The following is a 19,461-nucleotide window of genomic DNA, read 5'->3' as shown; positions in this document are numbered from 1 at the left end:
CAGGTCCAGCTCGTAGGCGGAGGCATGCAAGCAGCTCCGCACGGCTCTTGCCTGCAGGCACTGCCCCCCCCAGCTCCCATTGGCCAGAAATCGCCCAATGGGAGTGCGGAGCTCGTGCTCAGGGCAAGGGCAACACGTGGAGCCCCCTGGCCCCCCGCCTAGGAGCCGGACCTGCCACTGGCCGCTTCTGGGGCACACCGGAGAGTCGGAACTGGGAGGGACTAGCCTGCCTTAGCCAGGCAGCACCGCGGACGGGACTTTTAATGGCTTTGTCGGTGGTGCTGACCAGAGCTGCCATGACCCAGTGCCTTGCATTCTGCAACCCAGTATTGGGTCATTACCCGCAGTTTGAAACCACTGCTCTAGATGCTGGAATGCTGAGCTAGCTTAGCCCCAGTCTGTCTCTGCAACTCACTGACCCAGGGCCGTCCTTACCCATACGCAAACTACGCAGCTGTGTAGGGCACCAGGAAATTTGGGGCACCAAATTGCCCCAGATTTCCTGGTGCCCTATGCAGCTGCATGCTGCTCCAGGGGCCAGCCCAATCCCCCAGCTGGCTGAGCCAGCCAGGAAAGCTGCCCTCGCCCCTGCTCCGCCTCTTCCCCAAAGCCCCAGCCCCTGCTTTGCCCCCACCCTGCCTCTTCCAGCCCCTGCCCTGCCCCTTCCCCAAAGCCCCGACTCCACCCCTTCCCCTGAGCTACATCCCAGGGGACTGCAGCAGGAGTTGGGTGTGCCCAGCACTCACTGGGCGGCGGTAAGTGAAGCGACCTGGCCCCAGCCCGCTCTGCTCCCCTGGCTCCTAGCTGTGCCACCAGTGAGAGCTGGGGGGCGGTTCCTGCCTGCCCCCCAAGTCCCAAGGCTGGGGCAAGGGGAGCAGAGTGGAGCGGGCTGGGGCCAGGTCACTCCACTTCCCGCCGCCCCATGAGTGCAGGGTCGTGCCCACTCTTCAATCGTCGGGCAGCAGGAAATGGAGCAACCCGTCACCCAGCCCCAGCCCACTCTGCTCTGCCAGCTCGTGTTGGGGGGCGGTTTCCCACGGGGGGAGAGGGCTGTGTAGGGCACCAAAATATCTAGGGACGGCCCTACACTGACCTTTTGTATAATTGTTTCTACATCATTCTGCTTCTTGCGTTTGATGATCGGTCAGTTTAGTGCAAACCTGTTCAGTGCTGTGAGCCTTATTTGTGTTGCACCAAGGGGAGGCCACCCTTTTGACAAGTGTGAAGACGTGGTCCTTACGCTTGAGAGCTTATTCAAAATAGCAAACACACAACGTATGGGGTTTAGGATGCAGAAAAGGTAACGACTGGTGATGTAGTGTGCACATTGTGTTCCAAGAATCTTGCTTATGGTCATTGTTCTCAAATGTATGAACTGCCATACTGATTAATCCAGGGGTCCGTCTGGTCTCTGGGGGTGGCAAAGACCAAAGCTTCAGAGTAAGGCGCAAAACAGCCCATAGCAGACAACTGGTCTCTAAGTGCCTGTAGGGTAAATTTCTTCCTAATCCTCATCCATATGCTATGTATATTGTTTGGATGATACATTGTTGGATCAACTAATGCAACCACTGGAGTTAACAGGCCCTCTGAAAGGGAGTGCATGTTAATGAGACAGTGGGGGTGGCTAGAGAAAGGGCAGCCTGGGTCAGAGAGGGTATCAGGTACTGGGTGGGGGAGCTGATGGCTACCTTCCAGGGGCTGCGGCTTCTGAGGATAAAGGCCCTGTACTAGTGTAACTGAAGGGAAATCACCTTTACAGGGCCAAGGACTCTGGCCCCTGTGATTTAGACATAATTGCCAGCAGCAGTTTGGGGGAGGCGACAGATAAGTAGGCTGCGAGCTTCCTGCTGCCAGTGCCCGGTGTGGGGTCCGGGTCTGGCTCTGCGGGTAGCAGGGCTGGGCGTCTCAGAGGAGCAGCGCGGCCTGGGCCGGGGCCGGGGCCGGGGGCGGGGGCGGGGGCGGAGGAAGGACCAGGCTGCAGCCTTGTGCCGGTGCGGAAAGGGAGAGGCAGCCTGGACCCAGGCGGCGGCGGCGGCGGCGGCGGCGGGGGTGCGCAGCCGCCTGTCAGTCATGAGGTAGGTAGGCGGGGCCGCTCGCGCGGCTGCAGGTGGGGCGGGGTCTAAGCTGTATCAATTGGCTGAGCTGGCGGCGGGAGCGCGTCACCTGCAGCCTGGCTGCGGCCGGCGGCTCCTTCTCTTCCCGCGCCGGCCTCCCTCTGCAGGGCCCGGTGCGACCTGCCCCGGCCCTGACCCCCCTGCTCCTGCAGGGCCCGGCCCCGAGCCTCTCCAGCATGGAGCTGCTGGGCGCCAACCTGTCCGCGCTGCGCCGCCCGCAGGAGTACGACTTCGAGCGGCGCTTCGACGAGCTGCAGGCGATCCAGTGGATGCGGGAGAACTGGTGAGCGCTGCCGGGGCGGCGGGCTGGCCCCGCGCGGGGGGCTGGGGTGGGGTTGGGCGGGCTGGCCAGTACCTTGGACTGGAGCCTGCGGCGCAGCAGCGGGGACCCGTCTGCTACACCGAGCCGAGCAGCGCTAAAGCGAGCGAGTGGCCGGAGCGCCCCGTGCAGGCAGGAAGGGGCGCAAACCCTAGCGTCAGCCCGGAGATGCTCCATGAAGCTGAGGCCTCATGTAAGCAAGGCTGGTAGCTGGACGTGACGTTCAGAGGCACAGATTTTAATAGTGAGGGTAATCCACCACTGGACCAATTTACTAAGGGTCTCCTGGTGGATTCTCCATCACTGGAGTGGGTCTTTTCTAAGAGATCTGCTCCTCTAGTTCAAATGGGAATTAATCGGGGAAGTCCTGTAAGAGGCTGGTTATGCAGGGGGTCAGACTAATACAGTGGTCCTTTCTTGCTTTATAATCGTGACCCAACTCAGAAGAATGTGTACCTGTAGCTTCTGTCAATCTTTTGGGAAAGAGGTGCTAGATTGTAAAATAGGAAACAAAACTATAATCTGAATGAAAAACTGAGCAGATACAAAAGCCAAATCCATATAGCCTTCCAGAAGGAGATGCAACTCAGTTAATAGAGCAACTGTCCTGAAATAAAATTAGGTTAACTACCCTGTTTACTTCAGTATGCATTTAGAGTTAAAATTGCTGGTGAAAGTTTCATATTCAACACCTTCATAAACCTATGCCTCTGAGGTCCTTTTGAGAGCCAAGAATTAAACTTCTTATGCTACTGGCTTGAATAGTGAAACCCATTGTACAAGATTAGTGAACAATTGCTAGATTTCATAAAACATCATTCAATGTGCAATTGTTTTCTGTGTCTCAAAGGAGATGTTCGAGAGCAGCATCTTTATACCCAATTCTTGTTTGAACTCTCTTTCTTCCCTTGACACAAACATACATTGTAAAAAGAACATCTACACAGCGATTTTTAGTCCTGAGTTAGCTGACCCAGGCCAGCTGCCAGCCTTGCTGTGGGTCTTCTATCCCTGTATAGACGTACCCTGAGTAGCAATAATAGTGGTAATGACTCAGCCATTTTACCTAGTGTACAGAGATTGCTTAACCAAATCTGCATTTGCTGAGTGCAGAAAGATTTTAGGGTGAAGAGCAGCAGCTTGAAACAAAACAGTTACAAATAACCTTTAAAGAGCCTTCTAATACAGTCCGTCTGTGTGTGAGGTCCTGAGTTCTGTATGTAGGGGCTTGCCCTTGACCAGGGTTGTCCCCAAGACTGGAACAGGAGGGGCTGCTGTAGGTCAGAATTTAGGGGTGGGGTGGTAGAACTGTATTTGGAGAGAAACTTTCTGCATCATACTTGGACTTAATGTGCTTGCTCTCTGGCTTTTTGAATAGCCTTGCTCAGGTGACCCTTTAGGTAGAACATGTAAAACAATCACCGAGGTCTTGCCTGTTATTTAAGGTGTTCTAAAAATTATGGCCCCAGATCTTCTCTAATAAAATGAATCTGGATCTGGGGGCTTTGCCTCAGACACAGGCAGGGTTTAGTGGGCATTGCCAATGTTTAGTTTACAGAGCTCGGTGGCCTGCAGGTTTGGAGGTAAGCGATTGCATGGGGCGGTTATGGTATATTGGTATTTCAGAGGACCGGAACAATGTACCATCGACTATTCTGGGAGATGAGGATAGTGTGTGGGAGAGGGATGTCCCCTGCTTGGAGCAGCTGCTGATTCCACACAGCACTGTTATACTTCCTGAAAGTGTGTCTTCCCAAGATTACAAAGTTTTCTGCATGCTAGGAAACTTCTACTGAGGTAATGTGGTATAAGATAACCTATATGTCTGACAAGAAAACATGGTGCTATATTTTTTTTCTTGTGGCAAGGGTGTGTCATGAAGTCATTTTTGTCCCTTTCCTAAGGGAAAATTACTGGACTGATCTGTACTTAAAACTCTGATGTGTCAACTGACAAGCACATCCAGCTTGAGGCTGAAAATGAAAACTGCTCTCCTGACTCTTTCTCGCACATGCTGCTGAACAGCAGCGTCACCCCATGCCATGCCTCATAACAGGAAGAGCCTGTATGCTGCTAGCCTCGTAGGGTAGTACGGTTGCAATGTAACCGGCCAGAGGAGGAGTTACACCATGAAACAGGGAAATCCATTCACTTCTGCAGTTGGAATTTACAGGGAAACTTGAGTAGAACTAGGAGGCCATGTTTCGTTTGCATCTTCAGTTCAGCCACATGCAAATTGACGTAACCAGGATCTTCTCATGTGGGGTGACAGGTTGCAGCTGCATTTGATTTGTCCACACTTGGTATTTCTGGGCTGGCAGCCAATAGGCTTTTCCTGGCCTGCTAAGATTTGCACTGAGCCACAAGATTTGTCAGGATTCTAAACCTCCAAAGGCCTGAAGTGGTTTGCATCCAGGGTTTTGGTTTAGGTCCAGCTAATTTGACACCAGAACTTAAAACATCTGAGTTGTATTGAACTTCATAAATATTTCTTCTGCATGCTGAGATTAGATGACAAATACCCACAGCACACACACTCCCCCTTTCAAAATCTCCCCCTGAGCCTGGGGTAAAAATAGTGGCTTGCTCTTTGGGAATGCTAATTCTAAAAGAATAGACCACACCCTGTTTCCATTTGGACATCTATTGTGCATTCCTGGTTCCTAGCATGGAAATATGGGTTGGGAGAGAGAGACAAAGGTGGGGTCATGTAGTCTCTTTTATTGGACCAACTTCTGTTGGTGAGAGAGACCAGGTTTTTAGCTTACACAGACTCTCCTTCAGTTCCTGAAAAATACAGGGTTGGTAACAATCTCTGGAGCAAACTTAATTTGTTTGTTCTTGGTGTAGTGCAGTTTAGAAGGATTTAGGCCATGATTGGGAGAGGCTCAGAGTGAAACTTTCTTGGAGAGGGGTGTCTTCTCAAAATGCCAGAGCATTTGATTACTTTGTGGTGAACCGTTGTAAGCATTTGATGGAATGAATGGGCTGGTTGTCATGGATGCAGTGACAGCGTCATTAACACAATGTTAAATTATGAAAGCATGGTTTACATTTGGAGGAGAAACCTTTGCTTGCTTAGTCCCAAGGCAAAAATGCTATGGGAGAGGGTGAGAGATTCATCCCAAAGCTAAGTTTATTAATGGAATAGATGGAAGAATTCAAAATGAAACCAAGCATTTTGAAATCAAAATTAAACAGTTATTCACAAAACAAATCTTATGCAAAACTCACCAAAGTCCTCTTTCAGAGAGTGTCTATTCATCCCTTATCTTAGAGTTTCTTACCAAAGTCCCTTAGAGCAGTGGTTTTCAAACTGCAGGTCGCGACCCAGTGCTGGGTCGCAGAATATAAGGCACTGGGTCAGCTCTGGTCAGTGCTGCCAACCGGGCAGTTAAAAATACCATCAGTGGTGCTGCCCAGCTAAGGCAGGCCAGTCCCTACCTGTTCTGACACTGTGCTGTGCCCCAAAAGCAGTCAGCAGCAGGTCCAGCTCCTAGGCGGGGGAGCCATGGGGCTCTGTGCACTGACTCCACCCTGAGCACAGGCTCCACACAGCTGGGGGGCAGTGCCTGTAGAGGGGGGCGGTGACTGTGGGCAAGAGCCGCGTGGAGCCACTTGTGCACCTCCACCTAAGAACCGGACCTGCTGTTGGCCACTTGCGGGGTGCAGTGCAGTCTGCAGTGCCAAGACAGGCAGGAAGCCTCCCTTAGCACCCCTGCTGCGCTGCTGACCAGGAGCCGCCGCAGGTAAGCCTGTGCACCACTCCTGTGCCCATTCACGTACCCCAGCCCTGAGCCCTCCCCAAACCCAGAGCCCCCTCCTACACCCCAAAGCCCTCATCTCTGGCCCCACTCCAGAGCCTGCACCCCAGCCCAGAGCCCCCTCCCACACCCTGAACCCCTCATTCCTGACCACAGCCCTCACCCCGCACTCCAACCCTCTGCCCCAGCCCTGAGCCCCTCCCAAACCCCTCATCCCCAGCTCCACTGGGTCACTGGCATCAACAATTTTCTTCAACTTGATCACCAGGAAAAAGTTTGAAAACCACTGCCTTAAGGCTTGTCTACATTACCCACTGGATCGATGGGCAGTGATCGATCCAGCGGGGGTAAATTTATCACGTCTAGTCTAGACGCGATAAATCAACCACCGAGCTCTCTCCCATTGACCCTGGTGGAGTCACCGGGGTGAGAGGCGCAGGTGGAGTCAACAGGAGAGCGTCAGCAGTCAACTTACCGCAGTGAAGACACTGTAAGTAGATCTAAGTACATCAACTTCAGCTACGTTATTTAAGTAGCTGAAGTTGCATAACTTAGATCGATTTCCCCCCCGCCCCCACTGTAGACCAGGCCTTAGAGCCCTCCTTGTGTGGGATGGGGGAAAGGTTAATTCTGTTGCTGGACCTTGAACTCGCTGTTTGCTATTAAGTTACTCTTGCCTTTAACAGACCAAAGAGAGCAGGATGGAGAAGAATGGCTGTCTGTTGACATTCACAAGTCAGTCACAGACAGCTCATGCACCTATTGTGGCCAATGTGTGTAACACCTCTGAGCCCTGGCATGCTTCCCTCACCTGGCAGGTGCCTCTTTCTTTGGTTTCTCTCGGGCAAGCTAGGCTGCTTCATGCCATTGTGCTGATGCCATGCAGTACAGCTGATCTCCACACTAGGTGAGAAATAGTGGAAGATTCCATTAATCAAATTGGGGTCCTCACTGGTTCGGCCGTGATGGTCCAATGTCCTCACTGACATGTTGACACCTGGATGGCTCCATCTTTCCCCTGTGAACCTGGAGGATTCTGGAACAAAGAAGAGGCCTTTGGATATTTCCCAAGCAAACACCTCAGGAGCCCATGATCTTTCTCATTCTCTAGAGTCCCAGTTCAGCGTGACTTCCAATCCATCAAGTTTGTCTAACTTCTGGTTTCAAACTCCTCTTGTTTGCAAGTTGTGACCTCAGCAGAGTCCTTGGGTCAGAGCAGCAGCCCTCTTTTGTTAATACATATTCAATCTCTTTTCTATACCTTCTCGATCACCTTTCTTTATGTTACTGTGATTTTGTAAGCGATCAGTTACAGCTCAAATGGCAACTTGGCCTGACTGGGGTAGTATTGGTGGCTTGGTTAGGACATAGCAGGCCTAAGTTGTTTGCATTGGCAGTGGCTCATTTGGAGTAGAGAGAGCATCTTTGCCCTGTGAAATTAACACATGCCCTTCTTCTTGAACTGTCTGCCATCCTGCTTTTGAGACGTCACTTCCTCAAAATGAGGCAGTGGCTTGTAGGAGAGAAATCAATCTAACTCCCTCCTGGTCACGGCTGTCCAACATGTGGCATTGTCTTAACTGGTAAGATGCTGGTTGGCCCAAGTGTGCTGTGCCACATACACCCCCTGGTGTCCGAGATCTGCTTCACACCCCTATACTGCCAGCACTGAGAGCTAGATTAGAGTTCAAATTCAGACTTATAAAATGAAAGTGCCTGATAAGTATTCTTGTGAAGGAGGCCCCTTTCCTGGTGGCTGACTGTGTGTTGGGATTGGCTGATGGTTCTGCTCGATACCAGGCAATGCTGCTGAACCAGGAAAGATGGTCTTGTGGTCAAAGCACTGGATTAGGAATTGAGAAGACAGCTCTGCCTCAGACTAGGTGTGACCAAGTATGTTGCTTAATCTGACTCAGTTTCCCATCTCTTAAATGTATCTAGTAGTACTTCCAGCCTGCCCTTGGTCACTCTTGTCTCACCGGGACAAGGGCCATCTCCTCAGTATGTTGAGAGCCTAATACAATGCGTCCCTGAGCTCACTTGGTATTATATTTATGTATAGCCACAGGGGGCTTCAGTATCACCAGGCTGCTTAAAATACTGCTTAGTGATGGCTACTACCGTGTGTTAGTGTGAGCGGCTTCATATTGGCTGCAACTCTGTGGATGTAACTTGAGCTTCATGAGGAACTGGAGCATCATCCTTCTTTTTTGACCCTGGCACAAGGGTCCTTCTGTTTAATAGGAAACTTCTGTCCACTCTTACCATCCACAGATACACTCCTTTCTGGGCCTGTTGGGCCCAGTTCATCCTTGGTGGAACCCAGATCCCATGGATTTCACTGCTCCCATGGGACTGAACGCCCAGCTGGAATAGCCTGGGAGGCTGGGTTTGGGGTGGGAGGCAGGAGAATTGCCAGCTGAATCTTGGGCCTTAGAGCTGGTGTGGGCAACAGTATTGCTTGAACTGTTTCTCAGACCTGTCTCACTCCAGTAGGGTGAGGAGTGTGTGAAGTCTTCTAGCAAATGAGCCCAGCCCCTTGAGAGGGGATTATGTTGACTCATCAGCATACATGTCTGTGAGGTTACCAGATCGCCCGCTGCATACAGCAGTCCTCCTTGATATTGAAGATGAAGTTGCACACAAACCACTACCAGAGTGTTCCGCTGGGGCTGCTCAGGCTGATGTGGGTCCGGTGTTCAACCCCATCTGTGTTCTGCAGCTTCCATGTTGGCAGCCCTTGGCAGGAGTTCAGTACGTAGGCAGGAATGGAAACGGATGGGTGCAAAGGTCAGCATGCATCATGCACAACTAGTCAATGCTGGGAGTGGCTGTTTACTCTAGGGTGTCTTGTGGAGGGTGGAGAGGGGTGTGTTCTGGACTGTTCCATGGATAGTGGCTGAGATATGACCTTAGTCCCACTGGGATTTTCTTCACTGAGTCAGCTGGCCTCTAGGTACAACTGCACTGCAAAAGGAAAAAGATCTGTGGCAGTAAGTCTGAGCCTGGTCAACTGAACTGGGGCTCATGCTACAGGGCTAAACATAGTAGTGTAGATGTTCCCGATAGGGCTTGATCCTGGCAAGTGGGTGGGTCACAGAGCCCAGCTCCAGCCCAGGGGGATGTCTACACTGCTATTTTTAGCCCTGTAGAATGAGCCAGAGTCAGCTGATCCAAGCTCTAAAACTCACTGCCACTGGGTATTTTTGCAGTGTCCCCGTACCCTTTGACACTCCCCTGTTAGTGAGGGATTTTTAAGTTCCTTTCTTACTGGGGTGATAGGCCTCTTGAGGATGAGCTGGGACAACCTGCCATTTTCCTTGCCTCCCCATTCTGCGGAGGTGGCTGGAGTTGTCTGTCTGTCTTTCACGTAGCAGGGTCCAGAGCGTATTGCATACCTTCCTCTTCCATTTGGCATCATGTAGCATGCCTCTGACAACTGCGATCGCTTAGGCGGAAAAGTAACATCGAAGTATGAGTGTATTTTTTCTCAATGCCTTCTAATGAAACTTAGCAGTTGTAGGAGAGGCGTGAGAGCCATGTGACCAGCTCTTTTCACTAGCAAATGCCCAGTGGGCCCTGCACCACAATTTGGGGAATTTCTCTGTTAAACCGGATTCCAGTGCGGTTTATAGTGCTGGGGGGTGTGTCATGGCTGGAGTGTGGAGACCTGTGCTCCTGAATTACAGGCTGGATCTCTGGCATCTTGGATACAGAGCTCACGAGAGCAGAGAGTCTTGTCAGAGAACCCTTGGGGTGATGACGAAATGCAGCCATTCAGCCCCCTCTCTTCTACTCGCAAGCCGTGAATCACAGAGCCGTTGGCAGTGCTGCAGATCAGTGAAATGTCGACTCACCCCTGCGATGCCTCCAGCACCAGCTGTCAGTATCAGTGCTTGCTGGGTACACACCCCTGTGCAGGCTCAGCAGGAAGGAAGGATTAATCCAGTTCTTGATCAGTACAAACAACCTGCTTCCGCCTCTTTAGCAAACACTGGATATCATGGAAGCTTAACCCTGGCTGAGCTGGGTTCACTACTACTGCTCGGGGTGCCTTGGCACTTCCTGGTGCAGGGATACTTCCCTGCCCGAATCCTGCCTTTGCAGTGATTTGGATACAGTTGGGTGGCAGGGGAGGCTTCATGATGCAGGGCTGCTCTAGTGTGGGCTGGGAGCTTCATTTTCTGCCATGCTGTTTGGTTTTAACTTCAGCATGTAGTGCTTAAAGGGAGGTGCTGGCTAGAGCAAAGCCTAGTGTGGGCAAGTGGTGGTCACTATCAGTACCTGCTGAGCTAGGTCTCTCTCAGTGAAGTTCTGTGGCCTGTTGTATGCAAAAGGTCAGGTCATAACGGTCTCTTCTAGCTTTAATCTTTTAATCTCGTTTTGTTTGGGGAGAAGGCAGCACATCTCTGCCAATATACCACAACCCTGACCTGTAATATGTCCTGCTTTTTTCCTAGCTAGCTAGCTCTGCTCATGCATCCAAGTCTCCCTGCTACTTCAGTCCAGGCGTATACTGCCCACCAGGCCACAGCCTGAGACCTGCAACCTCTTTACTGTTAAACTAAGTAGAGTTTAGCTTGGACTCAGTTCTCTGGGGTTGAAAGTCTTGTGCAGTAGCCTGAATTTCAGCTGAAGTACAGATTCTCCTAGGGCATTGTCAAGGTTCCTTCCCCACTCTGAACTCTAGGGTACAGATGTGGGGACCTGCATGAAAACCTCCTAAGCTTACTTTTACCAGCTTAGGTTAAAACTTCCACAAGGTACAAATTAATTTTACCCTTTGCCCTTGGAATTTCCACTGCCACCACCAAACTTTAACTGGGTTTACTGGGAAACGTAGTTTGGACACGCCCTTTCCCCCCCAAAATCCTCCCAATCCTTGCACCCCACTTCCTGGGGAAGGTTTGGTAAAAATCCTCACCAATTTGCATAGGTGACCACAGGCCCAAACTCTTGAATCTTATAACAATGAAAAAGCATTCAGTTTTCTTACAAGAAGACTTTTAATAGAAGTAAAGGAATCACCTCTGTAAAATCAGGATGGTAGATACCTTACAGGGTAATTAGATTCAAAACATAGAGAATCCCTCTAGGCAAAACCTTAAGTTACAAAAAAGACACACAGACAGGAGTAGTCATTCTATTCAGCACAGCTCTTTTCTCAGCCATTTAAAGAAATCATAACCTAACACATACCTAGCTAGATTACTTACTAAAAGTTCTAGGACTCCATTCCTGTTCTGTCCCTGGCAAAAGCAGCATACAGACAGACACAGACCCTTTGTTTCTCTCTCTCCTCCCAGCTTTTGAAAGTATCTTGTCTCCTCATTGGTCATTTTGGTCAGGTGCCAGGGAGGTTACCTTTAGTTTCTTAACCCTTTACAAGTGAGAGGATTTTTCCTCTGGCCAGGAGGGATTTTAAAAGAGTTTACCCTTCCCTTAATATTTATGACAGGCATAAGTACCATTCATACAGATTCCTGACGTAGGAGTACAGTCCCCTCTCTAGTATACCGTGGATCACATTTCAAACTATAATTCTACTGTATCCCCAGAGGCTTGTTCTGAATGCCTCTCTCCGTCCATCGAACATCTCTGTAAAACATCTGGCATTTTCAGTCCACGTAGACCAGGCGTCCTTGTGACTGCAGTGTGAATTCGAACAATACTGGGACAAAGAGCAGGGATTCTCTCGCAGCAATGTCTCTCTTGCCCAGGAATCTAGTAAGCCCATTGCAGTGGGTCCTGGAAGCTAGCTAATCTAAAGAACGTTGGACCTAGGCTGAATTGGCCTAGGATCAGAGAAAGGAATGTAGACATCCTTCCTGCATGGTTGAAGAGGGACCCGGTTGCTTTGATTCTGCCCCTGGATGGGGATATGACATATGATGGCTAGAGTTAAGTCAGTGGGCTGTGCGGAGCATGCAGATTCTGGTGGTTGTTCTCAAATGACTGTTATTAACGATCTGGAGGATGGTGTGGATTGCACCCTCAGTAAGTTTGCGGATGACACTAAACTGGGATGAGTGGTAAATACGCTGGAGGGTAGGGATAGGATACAAAGGGACCTAGACAAATTAGAGGATTGCTCCAAAAGAAATCTGATGAGGTTCAACAAGGACAAGTGCAGGGTCCTCCACTTAGGACAGAAGAATCGCATGCACTGCTACAGACTAGGGACCGAATGGCTAGGCAGCAGTTCTGCAGAAAAGGACCTAGGGGTTACAGTGGACGAGAAGCTGGATATGAGTCAACAATGTGCCCTTGTTGCCAAAAAGGCCAATGGCATTTTGAGCTGTATAAGTAGGAGCATTGCCAGCAGATAGAGGGACGTGATCGTTCCCCTCTATTGGGCATTGGTGAGACTTCATCTGGAGTACTGTGTCCAGTTTTGGGCCCCACACTCCAGTTTTTCCACATCCTTCTTCTAAAGAGTCCAGCGGAGGGCAACAAAAGTGATTAGGGGGCTGGAGCACATGACTTAGGAGGAGAGACTGAGGCAACTGGGCTTATTTAGTCTGTAGAAGAGAAGAGTGAGGGGGGATTTGATAGCAGCCTTCAACTACCTGAAGAAGGGGTTCCAAAGAGGAGCTTCCTGTCCTGTTACATTACTGTGTGCTGCTGGGGCTGCATTTCAGTGGGGCTGTGTGAGCTGGTATAGGCTTTGTAAAGGACTCTGGGAGGAAAGGCTTGTGAAACTCTAGTTACCCACGGAGATAATTCTTTAGTTTTTTTAAAGATAATTTAATTTTTCAAAAATATATTCTGATGGTCAGTATAGGGGACTGGATTTTGTCCAGACTGGTGAATTGTGAGGTGTCGTTCTCCCCCCCCCCCCTTTTTTTTTAAATCAGACTGCATTATATGAATGGAATATCAAAAATGGGGTCCCAAATCTGGGAAGCTAAGGCCAGAACACGTCACAGCACAACAGAATAATGTTTTTCAGCCAAGTCTGTTATGAGGTTCAGCCCTCAGTGCTGCCTGTGTAGAACACTGTCCCTTTCCTCCGTGTACTAAGAGCTTCTTGGTACAAAACAAGAAACTCTGGCCTCCTCAAATTGCAGTGAAGGAGCTAATCTGTAAATGAATAAAACTGCCCTGTTCTCTCATCTTAAAATCCTTGCCAGCTGAGCCCTCACTTGGGATCTGAAGGGGCAGGGCAGCATTGTGGAAGTCTCCGTAATGTAAGAGATCCCCTTTGTTTTCCTTCCCTCACCAAGGGTATTTCTACCAGTCCCACTTATGGTCAAGGTCTGCTCCTCGCGACTACAGCTAGGGGAACAGCAGATACCTATAGGAGTGCAGGGCTCCATTAGATTCCTCCTTGTCTGGGCTAGCAAAGGCCCCACCAGGAGCAGGGGGGGCGGGGGGTGATACCACGTGTCAGCCTGTCTGAGAACTCTTCTTCCCCGCTCACAGGCGTAAATCTTTCTCCTTCGCCTTGGCTTACGTGCTGCTGATCTTTGGAGGCCAGCATGTCATGAAGCAGCGGAGAGGGTACGACCTGCGCAAGCCACTGGTCCTGTGGTCACTCAGCCTGGCCCTGTTCAGGTAAGAACGGCATCTCTCGCTTTATTCTGCTGCTGGTGGTGGTTACTGGGCAGCCGTAGAGTCCCACCATGTCAGCTGACCCTGGAGAGAGACATGGAGGCATTTCCTCGTGGGATGCTAACTCAGAAGGGGCAATAGGTTTTTGATAAACTGCTGAACCACAGATAATTCCCCACTCCCAGCCTGGCCATGGGGCTTTAATTTTAGTCCTTATTTTAAAACCGTCCTTCCCCCGCCCACCCCCGTTTCCTAACCCTGTAGAAGTGATCCCAAAATGGGGGGAGAAGGGTCTTTTTTGCAGCAGTGAGGATAAAAGCTGAATAGCAAAACAGCAAGGATGAGATGGTTTATGTTAAACGCATTTCTTTTGTGAACGAGGTATTATTTTTGAAGTTTCAGCCACACATAGACCATAAAAGTGATATAAGAATCTTCCATCTAAGGTCTCTGTGTAAAAGATTCAGTTCTTTGTCTTTAAGTAGTCTATAAACTGTGCTGGCAACTCTGTGGGGACTCTGATAGGAGCCTGCTGAGAATGACTCAACCATAGCTTTGCTCTGTAATTTAGGTCTCCAAGCCAAGATCCTTCAGTTTTCTCACACTCCTCTCAGCACCTGTTTACTGCAGCTCTGGCTGGTTTGGCAGAGTGAGACCATCATCCTCATGAGGTTAATTGGTGTAAGATGCTGAAGCATGAGGGGGATGGAGCTGGCTGGGAGTGATGCTGGATTCTGACTGGCCTGCGTGGTCCACGTAAGGGTGGAGGAGGTAGGGAAAGATGTGGGAAGCTGGAATGACACCTTGCTATGCAGTGTCCTGACACATACAAGCTCTGGCACTGATAGTCCATGCACAACCATTCTGAAGCCATATCCCCACTTTAATGACTGGCAGCTTTGGGTAGCCAGCCCACAAGTTTAAGGGGTACTTTTTGGCCTGCATGAACGTCTCTTTCAAAGCACTTGAAGCTGAAGGTGGGGCAGGGAGCACATATTCTTCACTTCTCTTGTTGTCTTGGTTTCCCAGGAGCCATTGCCTGGCATCATGTATACAAACGCAAGGCTTTCTGCATACACAGGGTTGCTGTGATACAGTCCTCGCTTCTTATCTCTTGTGTGACATTTTATTGGTGGTGTCATTCTGACAAGGCAGTTCTAGGTGGAAAAACCACAACTGCTTACATCAACTCAGACTGCTTTCAGCCTGCTGTTGGTCATCACACCAGTGATATTCAGAAGCTCTCCTACTCAGCCATGCAGTTACGGCTCCAATCCTTTGTGTACATTAGCCTTTTCCTGAAAAGCTCACTACAAGTGGCTCAGCTCTCGAGAGGGTTGCCTTAGTTGGGGTGGATGCTGGCAAGACAGGAGCTACATGGTACTTTTTGGCTGAATAGTTTATTCGCTGAAAAATGCAGTTTGGGGGCAACTGAAACTATTTGCGAATTTGGATCAAATTCAGCAAATAGCACTGAATGAATAAAAAGAAATTTCTGAGTCAAAATGGTTTGTTCTAACACTTTTGAAATGAAAGGCTTTGACTTTGTTTCATTTTGAAATGTCGCTAGATTTGTTTCAAAACTTTTTAGATGAGTAAAAAAACACCCTAAATAAAGAAATGAAAATTTCCAGGTTAAACAAAATGTTTCATTTGACTGGAAATGATTTTTTTTCCCATTTTTCATTTTGCAAGAAAGAACAAAAGTGTCAGTTTTTTTGTTCATTCTAAAACAATTTTTTTGGGGGGGGGTTGCTTTTTGTTTCAGCCACTGAACCGAAAAAATCCATTCTTAACTCAGCTCTAGCAAAGGCCTTCTCTAAGCTTCAGTTTCTAAAATGGTGCTGAATGCAATTAGTCTGCACTTGCAGCTAAACCGTGTTCAGGACTTGCTTAGCTGTCCCTGTCAACTTTTGTAGCTTAGACAAGCTCTGTGTGAAGTGGAAAAAACTGCTGTGTGTAAATACATTTGTCAACCTCTTGATTTCTTGCTGTGTGGAGAAGGAGAGGGGAACCATGGCTTAGCCTAGGTATCTACCAGGGTTAAAACATGGCTCCTTACTGTGTAATCTAGTTAGTATTTCTAGCATATAGCAGACCCCAAAGTCTGTGCTGTTCACTTTCCAGACCCAAACAAGTGTTGATTCCTGCCAGCAGTGCAGAGTCATGCAGCTGTTAAGAAATGGATTTTTGAGATCCCAGCTGGGGTTTGCCCTGCAGCACAAGCTCTTAGATCACTTCTCAGTCTGTAAACTGAGCCAGCCATCTAGCACTGGTGACATCGACTTCCAGTCAGATCAGAACCACACATCACATAGCTCTTTATGCCATGTGTGCATGGAGTTCTGCAGCGTGTCTTATGGACACTAGGAACCGGGTTAGGCAGCGAATCTTTAGAATGGCATTTGTGCATGTTGATTGTAGGGGCTGAGATGAGCAAGTTGAGTTGGTGGCTCTTTGTCTAATTCAGACTTCTAGTTGTGCTTCAGATGTGTAGTGTTTTTTGTATCCTTTGCTCATTTGAGGCCCACGCCTGTCCCGATGTGCTGAAACTCCAGCTCAGAGGTATGAGCAGAGCTGGTGAGAAGAGACTGGAATATCAGAGCGTGTGGTAGTTCACTGTTGAGGTGCCCTGGAAGAATTTGGAGTAGGACTTGGGCAGGGGGTGCTGCAGGCTCAGGAGTGAAATGTGTTGGCAGAGCTGCCTGGGGACCTGTGGCTGGATGGATGGCTGCCCCTGTCTGAGTAGGGCCAAGTAGTTCTGCTAGCGAGCCAGGGTATTCAAATCTATGCTTCCCAAGACAAGGAGGATCAGTAACTGGAGTAAATGCAGTATCTGTAACCCAGCAGGGCAGGAGGCTGATTACTTAGGCTTCCTACTTCTCCTGTGGAGGGGATGGAATTGGCAGAGTTTCTGTGGGGGGAGAAATCAGCCTTCCTTGTGTGATTTAATCATGTCCCGTGATGCTCATATGGCTCTCTTGCAGTATCATCGGTACCCTGAGGACATGGGGATACATGGGATTTGTCCTCTCCACCAGTGGATTTAAGCGATCCGTGTGTGATCCAGGCTTCTATAATGGCCCCGTCAGCAAGTTCTGGGCATATATGTTTGTCCTAAGCAAAGTACCGGAATTGGGTGAGTGTAAAACCTCCTTTGCTTTATTTGACGTGGTTATAAACTCTTCCCTTGTTACAGGCAGACTCTCTAAAGGGCTCCATCCTTCACAGGAGGGGCTGATTCAGCCAGTCTAAGTTGTCTCCCTTGTTCTAACCCACTGCAGCTCAATGCAGACAGTGTAGCACCATCCTGTGACCTTCCAGGTAACCTCAGTCTAGTTCAGTCCCCCCAGCATGGTCACTTACACAGGAAGGAGGACTTCAGGATAAGACACAGGACTGTCAGTTAGGATTCAAATCCAGACCCTGCCACTAACTTTTTGCTTGGAGGGAGAAGGGGTGGGTAAACGTCAGTACCATGAGGTGTATGGTGTTACTTCTCTCAGTGCAGCATTGCATGTTTGACAGAGGGAGGGGCTGTCTGTCCTCTTGGAGCATGGAAATAATCTGGGCTGAATAAAAGTTCTGGTTGGGTTGAGTGAGGTGATGGATTTATCTCTTCGCTGCACCCTGAAAACACATCAGCTGCTTTGCCTTATCTGACCAGTGATGTCTGTCTCCCAAGGTGACACGGTGTTCATCATTCTCCGGAAGCAACGGCTCATCTTCCTGCACTGGTACCACCACGTCACAGTGCTGCTCTACACCTGGTATGCCTATAAGGACATGGTAGCCGGTGGCGGCTGGTTCATGACCATGAATTACGGTGTCCACGCCTTCATGTACTCCTACTACACAGTGCGGGCAGCGGGCTTGAGGGTGCCACGCCCATTTGCCATGGTGATCACCGTTACCCAGATCCTGCAGATGGTGATGGGCACAGCAGTGAGCATCATGGCATACTCCTGGATGCAGGATGGCATCTGCTCAACCTCCTGGGAACAATTCTTCTGGTCGTCCATAATGTATCTCAGCTACCTGGTGCTCTTCTGTCACTTCTTCTGCGAGGCATACTTTAAGGGGAGGGGCAAAACAAAAGGGGACTAACACTAGTGGGAGGAGTGCTGCTGGGAGTTGCTGGGACTCCTGCTCCCTAGGCTGTTGGCTCTCCAGCGCATTACAGGCCTGGTGTGATGAAGCTGGGGGGGAAGAAATTGATTGCTACCAGTACTTCTGCTGTTGGACCTATGAAGAGGCATCAGTATCTGCCTCGGAGGGGGTGCTCCCTGGGCCTTCCAGCCAAAGCCTGAGTGCTCTTTGCTCTGCAGTCTTTAGAGGGATGGGGGAAGAGAACTGGAGAGGCTGTGAATGCCAGAGAGAAAGGGTTGGAGGAGTATCAAGAACCCATCACTAAATTTCAGGTTCTCCCTCTTCTGTCCTGCCAATCCATCCTCCCCCACCACCCCCCAGGTTGTGTTGTGCGTCTCTTGCACAGAGCTAATCTTCCCTTCTGTTTTCAAAGGCCAAACTTTCTTAAGGGTGAGGAGTGTCTGCTCCCTGGCATGAGCTTCACACACAAGGGGTGGTTGCATGCCTGTTGCACAATGGCTGGCCATACCGGTTCTGCAGGAGAGGGTTGGGAGCCCAAGATTGGGTGCTATTGCCAGCTAGAGGGAGACCCTTGAATTCAACAACTTGCTGGGGCAGGACATGGCAATGGTGGCTGCACTGAATGGGAAAAGTACCTAAATCTTTATCCCCTGGCCAGTTCCTTGCAGGAGATAGAGGGGAGGTTTCAGTAACAACTGGGAAGCCTTGGTTGTCCTGATTGGCTTAGAGTCCAGGGGGCTTGAACTAAGGGGTTGACCTTATATTAAGGGTTCTCCTGCTCCCCCAAGCTAGCTGACTTGACTTGGCATTTCATTTTTCTCTTGCATGACAAGAATTCTCCTCTTTTCTGGGTTAGAACTGTGAACCCCAAGAGGGCAAAGGGACAGTCCCCAGCTGACCCAGTACATATCTAGACTGCCTATCTAGGGCAGAATGAAGATCCTCCCGACTCTCCCATGTGCTAATTGCAGGAAATGAAAAGCCCTGGGACCTGCTGCTAAAAGCCAGAGGCCAGAGCTCCAAGTAACTAGCTCAAAAATTGATCTCACCCCAGTGATGGTCTCACTTAACTCCTCATGATGCTCACTTTGGTATGAATATGTGTGCCTGGGCTGCTTGCCTAGATGTTCCCCCTCTGACATCCTGCCACTTGTGATTACCTCAACTTTTAATAGCGGATGGGCAAAGATGGTGTTTAAATCTGGCTTTGTGATCCTGGAGCCGAAATACCAATGCCCCTCATGAGACTGGAAGGGTTGTCCCCAAACTGGACCTTGGAGTTAATGTACACTGGCTGCACTTTTAAAAACCTTCTTTCCGCATTGTGAGTACAGGGAACTGCTCCGATTGGAATACTGGTAGAGCTGCTAATCTCAGTGGGCCAATTTAAAGCTCCTGATGCTTTATTAATTGAGGTCTGTGTGCAGGCCTGGGTACCAGCCCCAGTTCTAACAGATTCTCTCTGTGGCCTTTAGCAAATCATTTCACCATGTTGTGCCTCAGTTTCCCCACCTGTAAAATGGGGAACGATACTGACCTACCTCCCATGGGGTTTGAGGCTTACTGTCTGTAAAGTGTTCTGAAGACTAACATTGCG

The 19,461-nt window shown here is 49.7% G+C and overlaps 1 protein-coding gene across 1 annotated transcript; it reads left to right on the top strand.

The window, feature by feature from the left end:
• Positions 1-2,293: 2,293 nt before the first annotated feature.
• Positions 2,294-17,861, top strand: ELOVL3 (ELOVL fatty acid elongase 3). Its single transcript, XM_077822504.1, has 5 exons — positions 2,294-2,399; positions 6,101-6,185; positions 13,626-13,757; positions 16,742-16,893; positions 17,440-17,861. Exons 1-5 carry the CDS (start codon positions 2,294-2,296, stop codon positions 17,859-17,861), a joined length of 897 nt encoding a protein of 298 aa, XP_077678630.1.
• The last annotated feature ends 1,600 nt before the right edge of the window (positions 17,862-19,461 follow it).

Source organism: Eretmochelys imbricata, chromosome 7 (assembly GCF_965152235.1).
Source record: "Eretmochelys imbricata isolate rEreImb1 chromosome 7, rEreImb1.hap1, whole genome shotgun sequence".
Taxonomy (NCBI): domain Eukaryota; kingdom Metazoa; phylum Chordata; order Testudines; family Cheloniidae; genus Eretmochelys; species Eretmochelys imbricata.
This window is presented reverse-complemented; position numbering and strand designations above follow the sequence as displayed.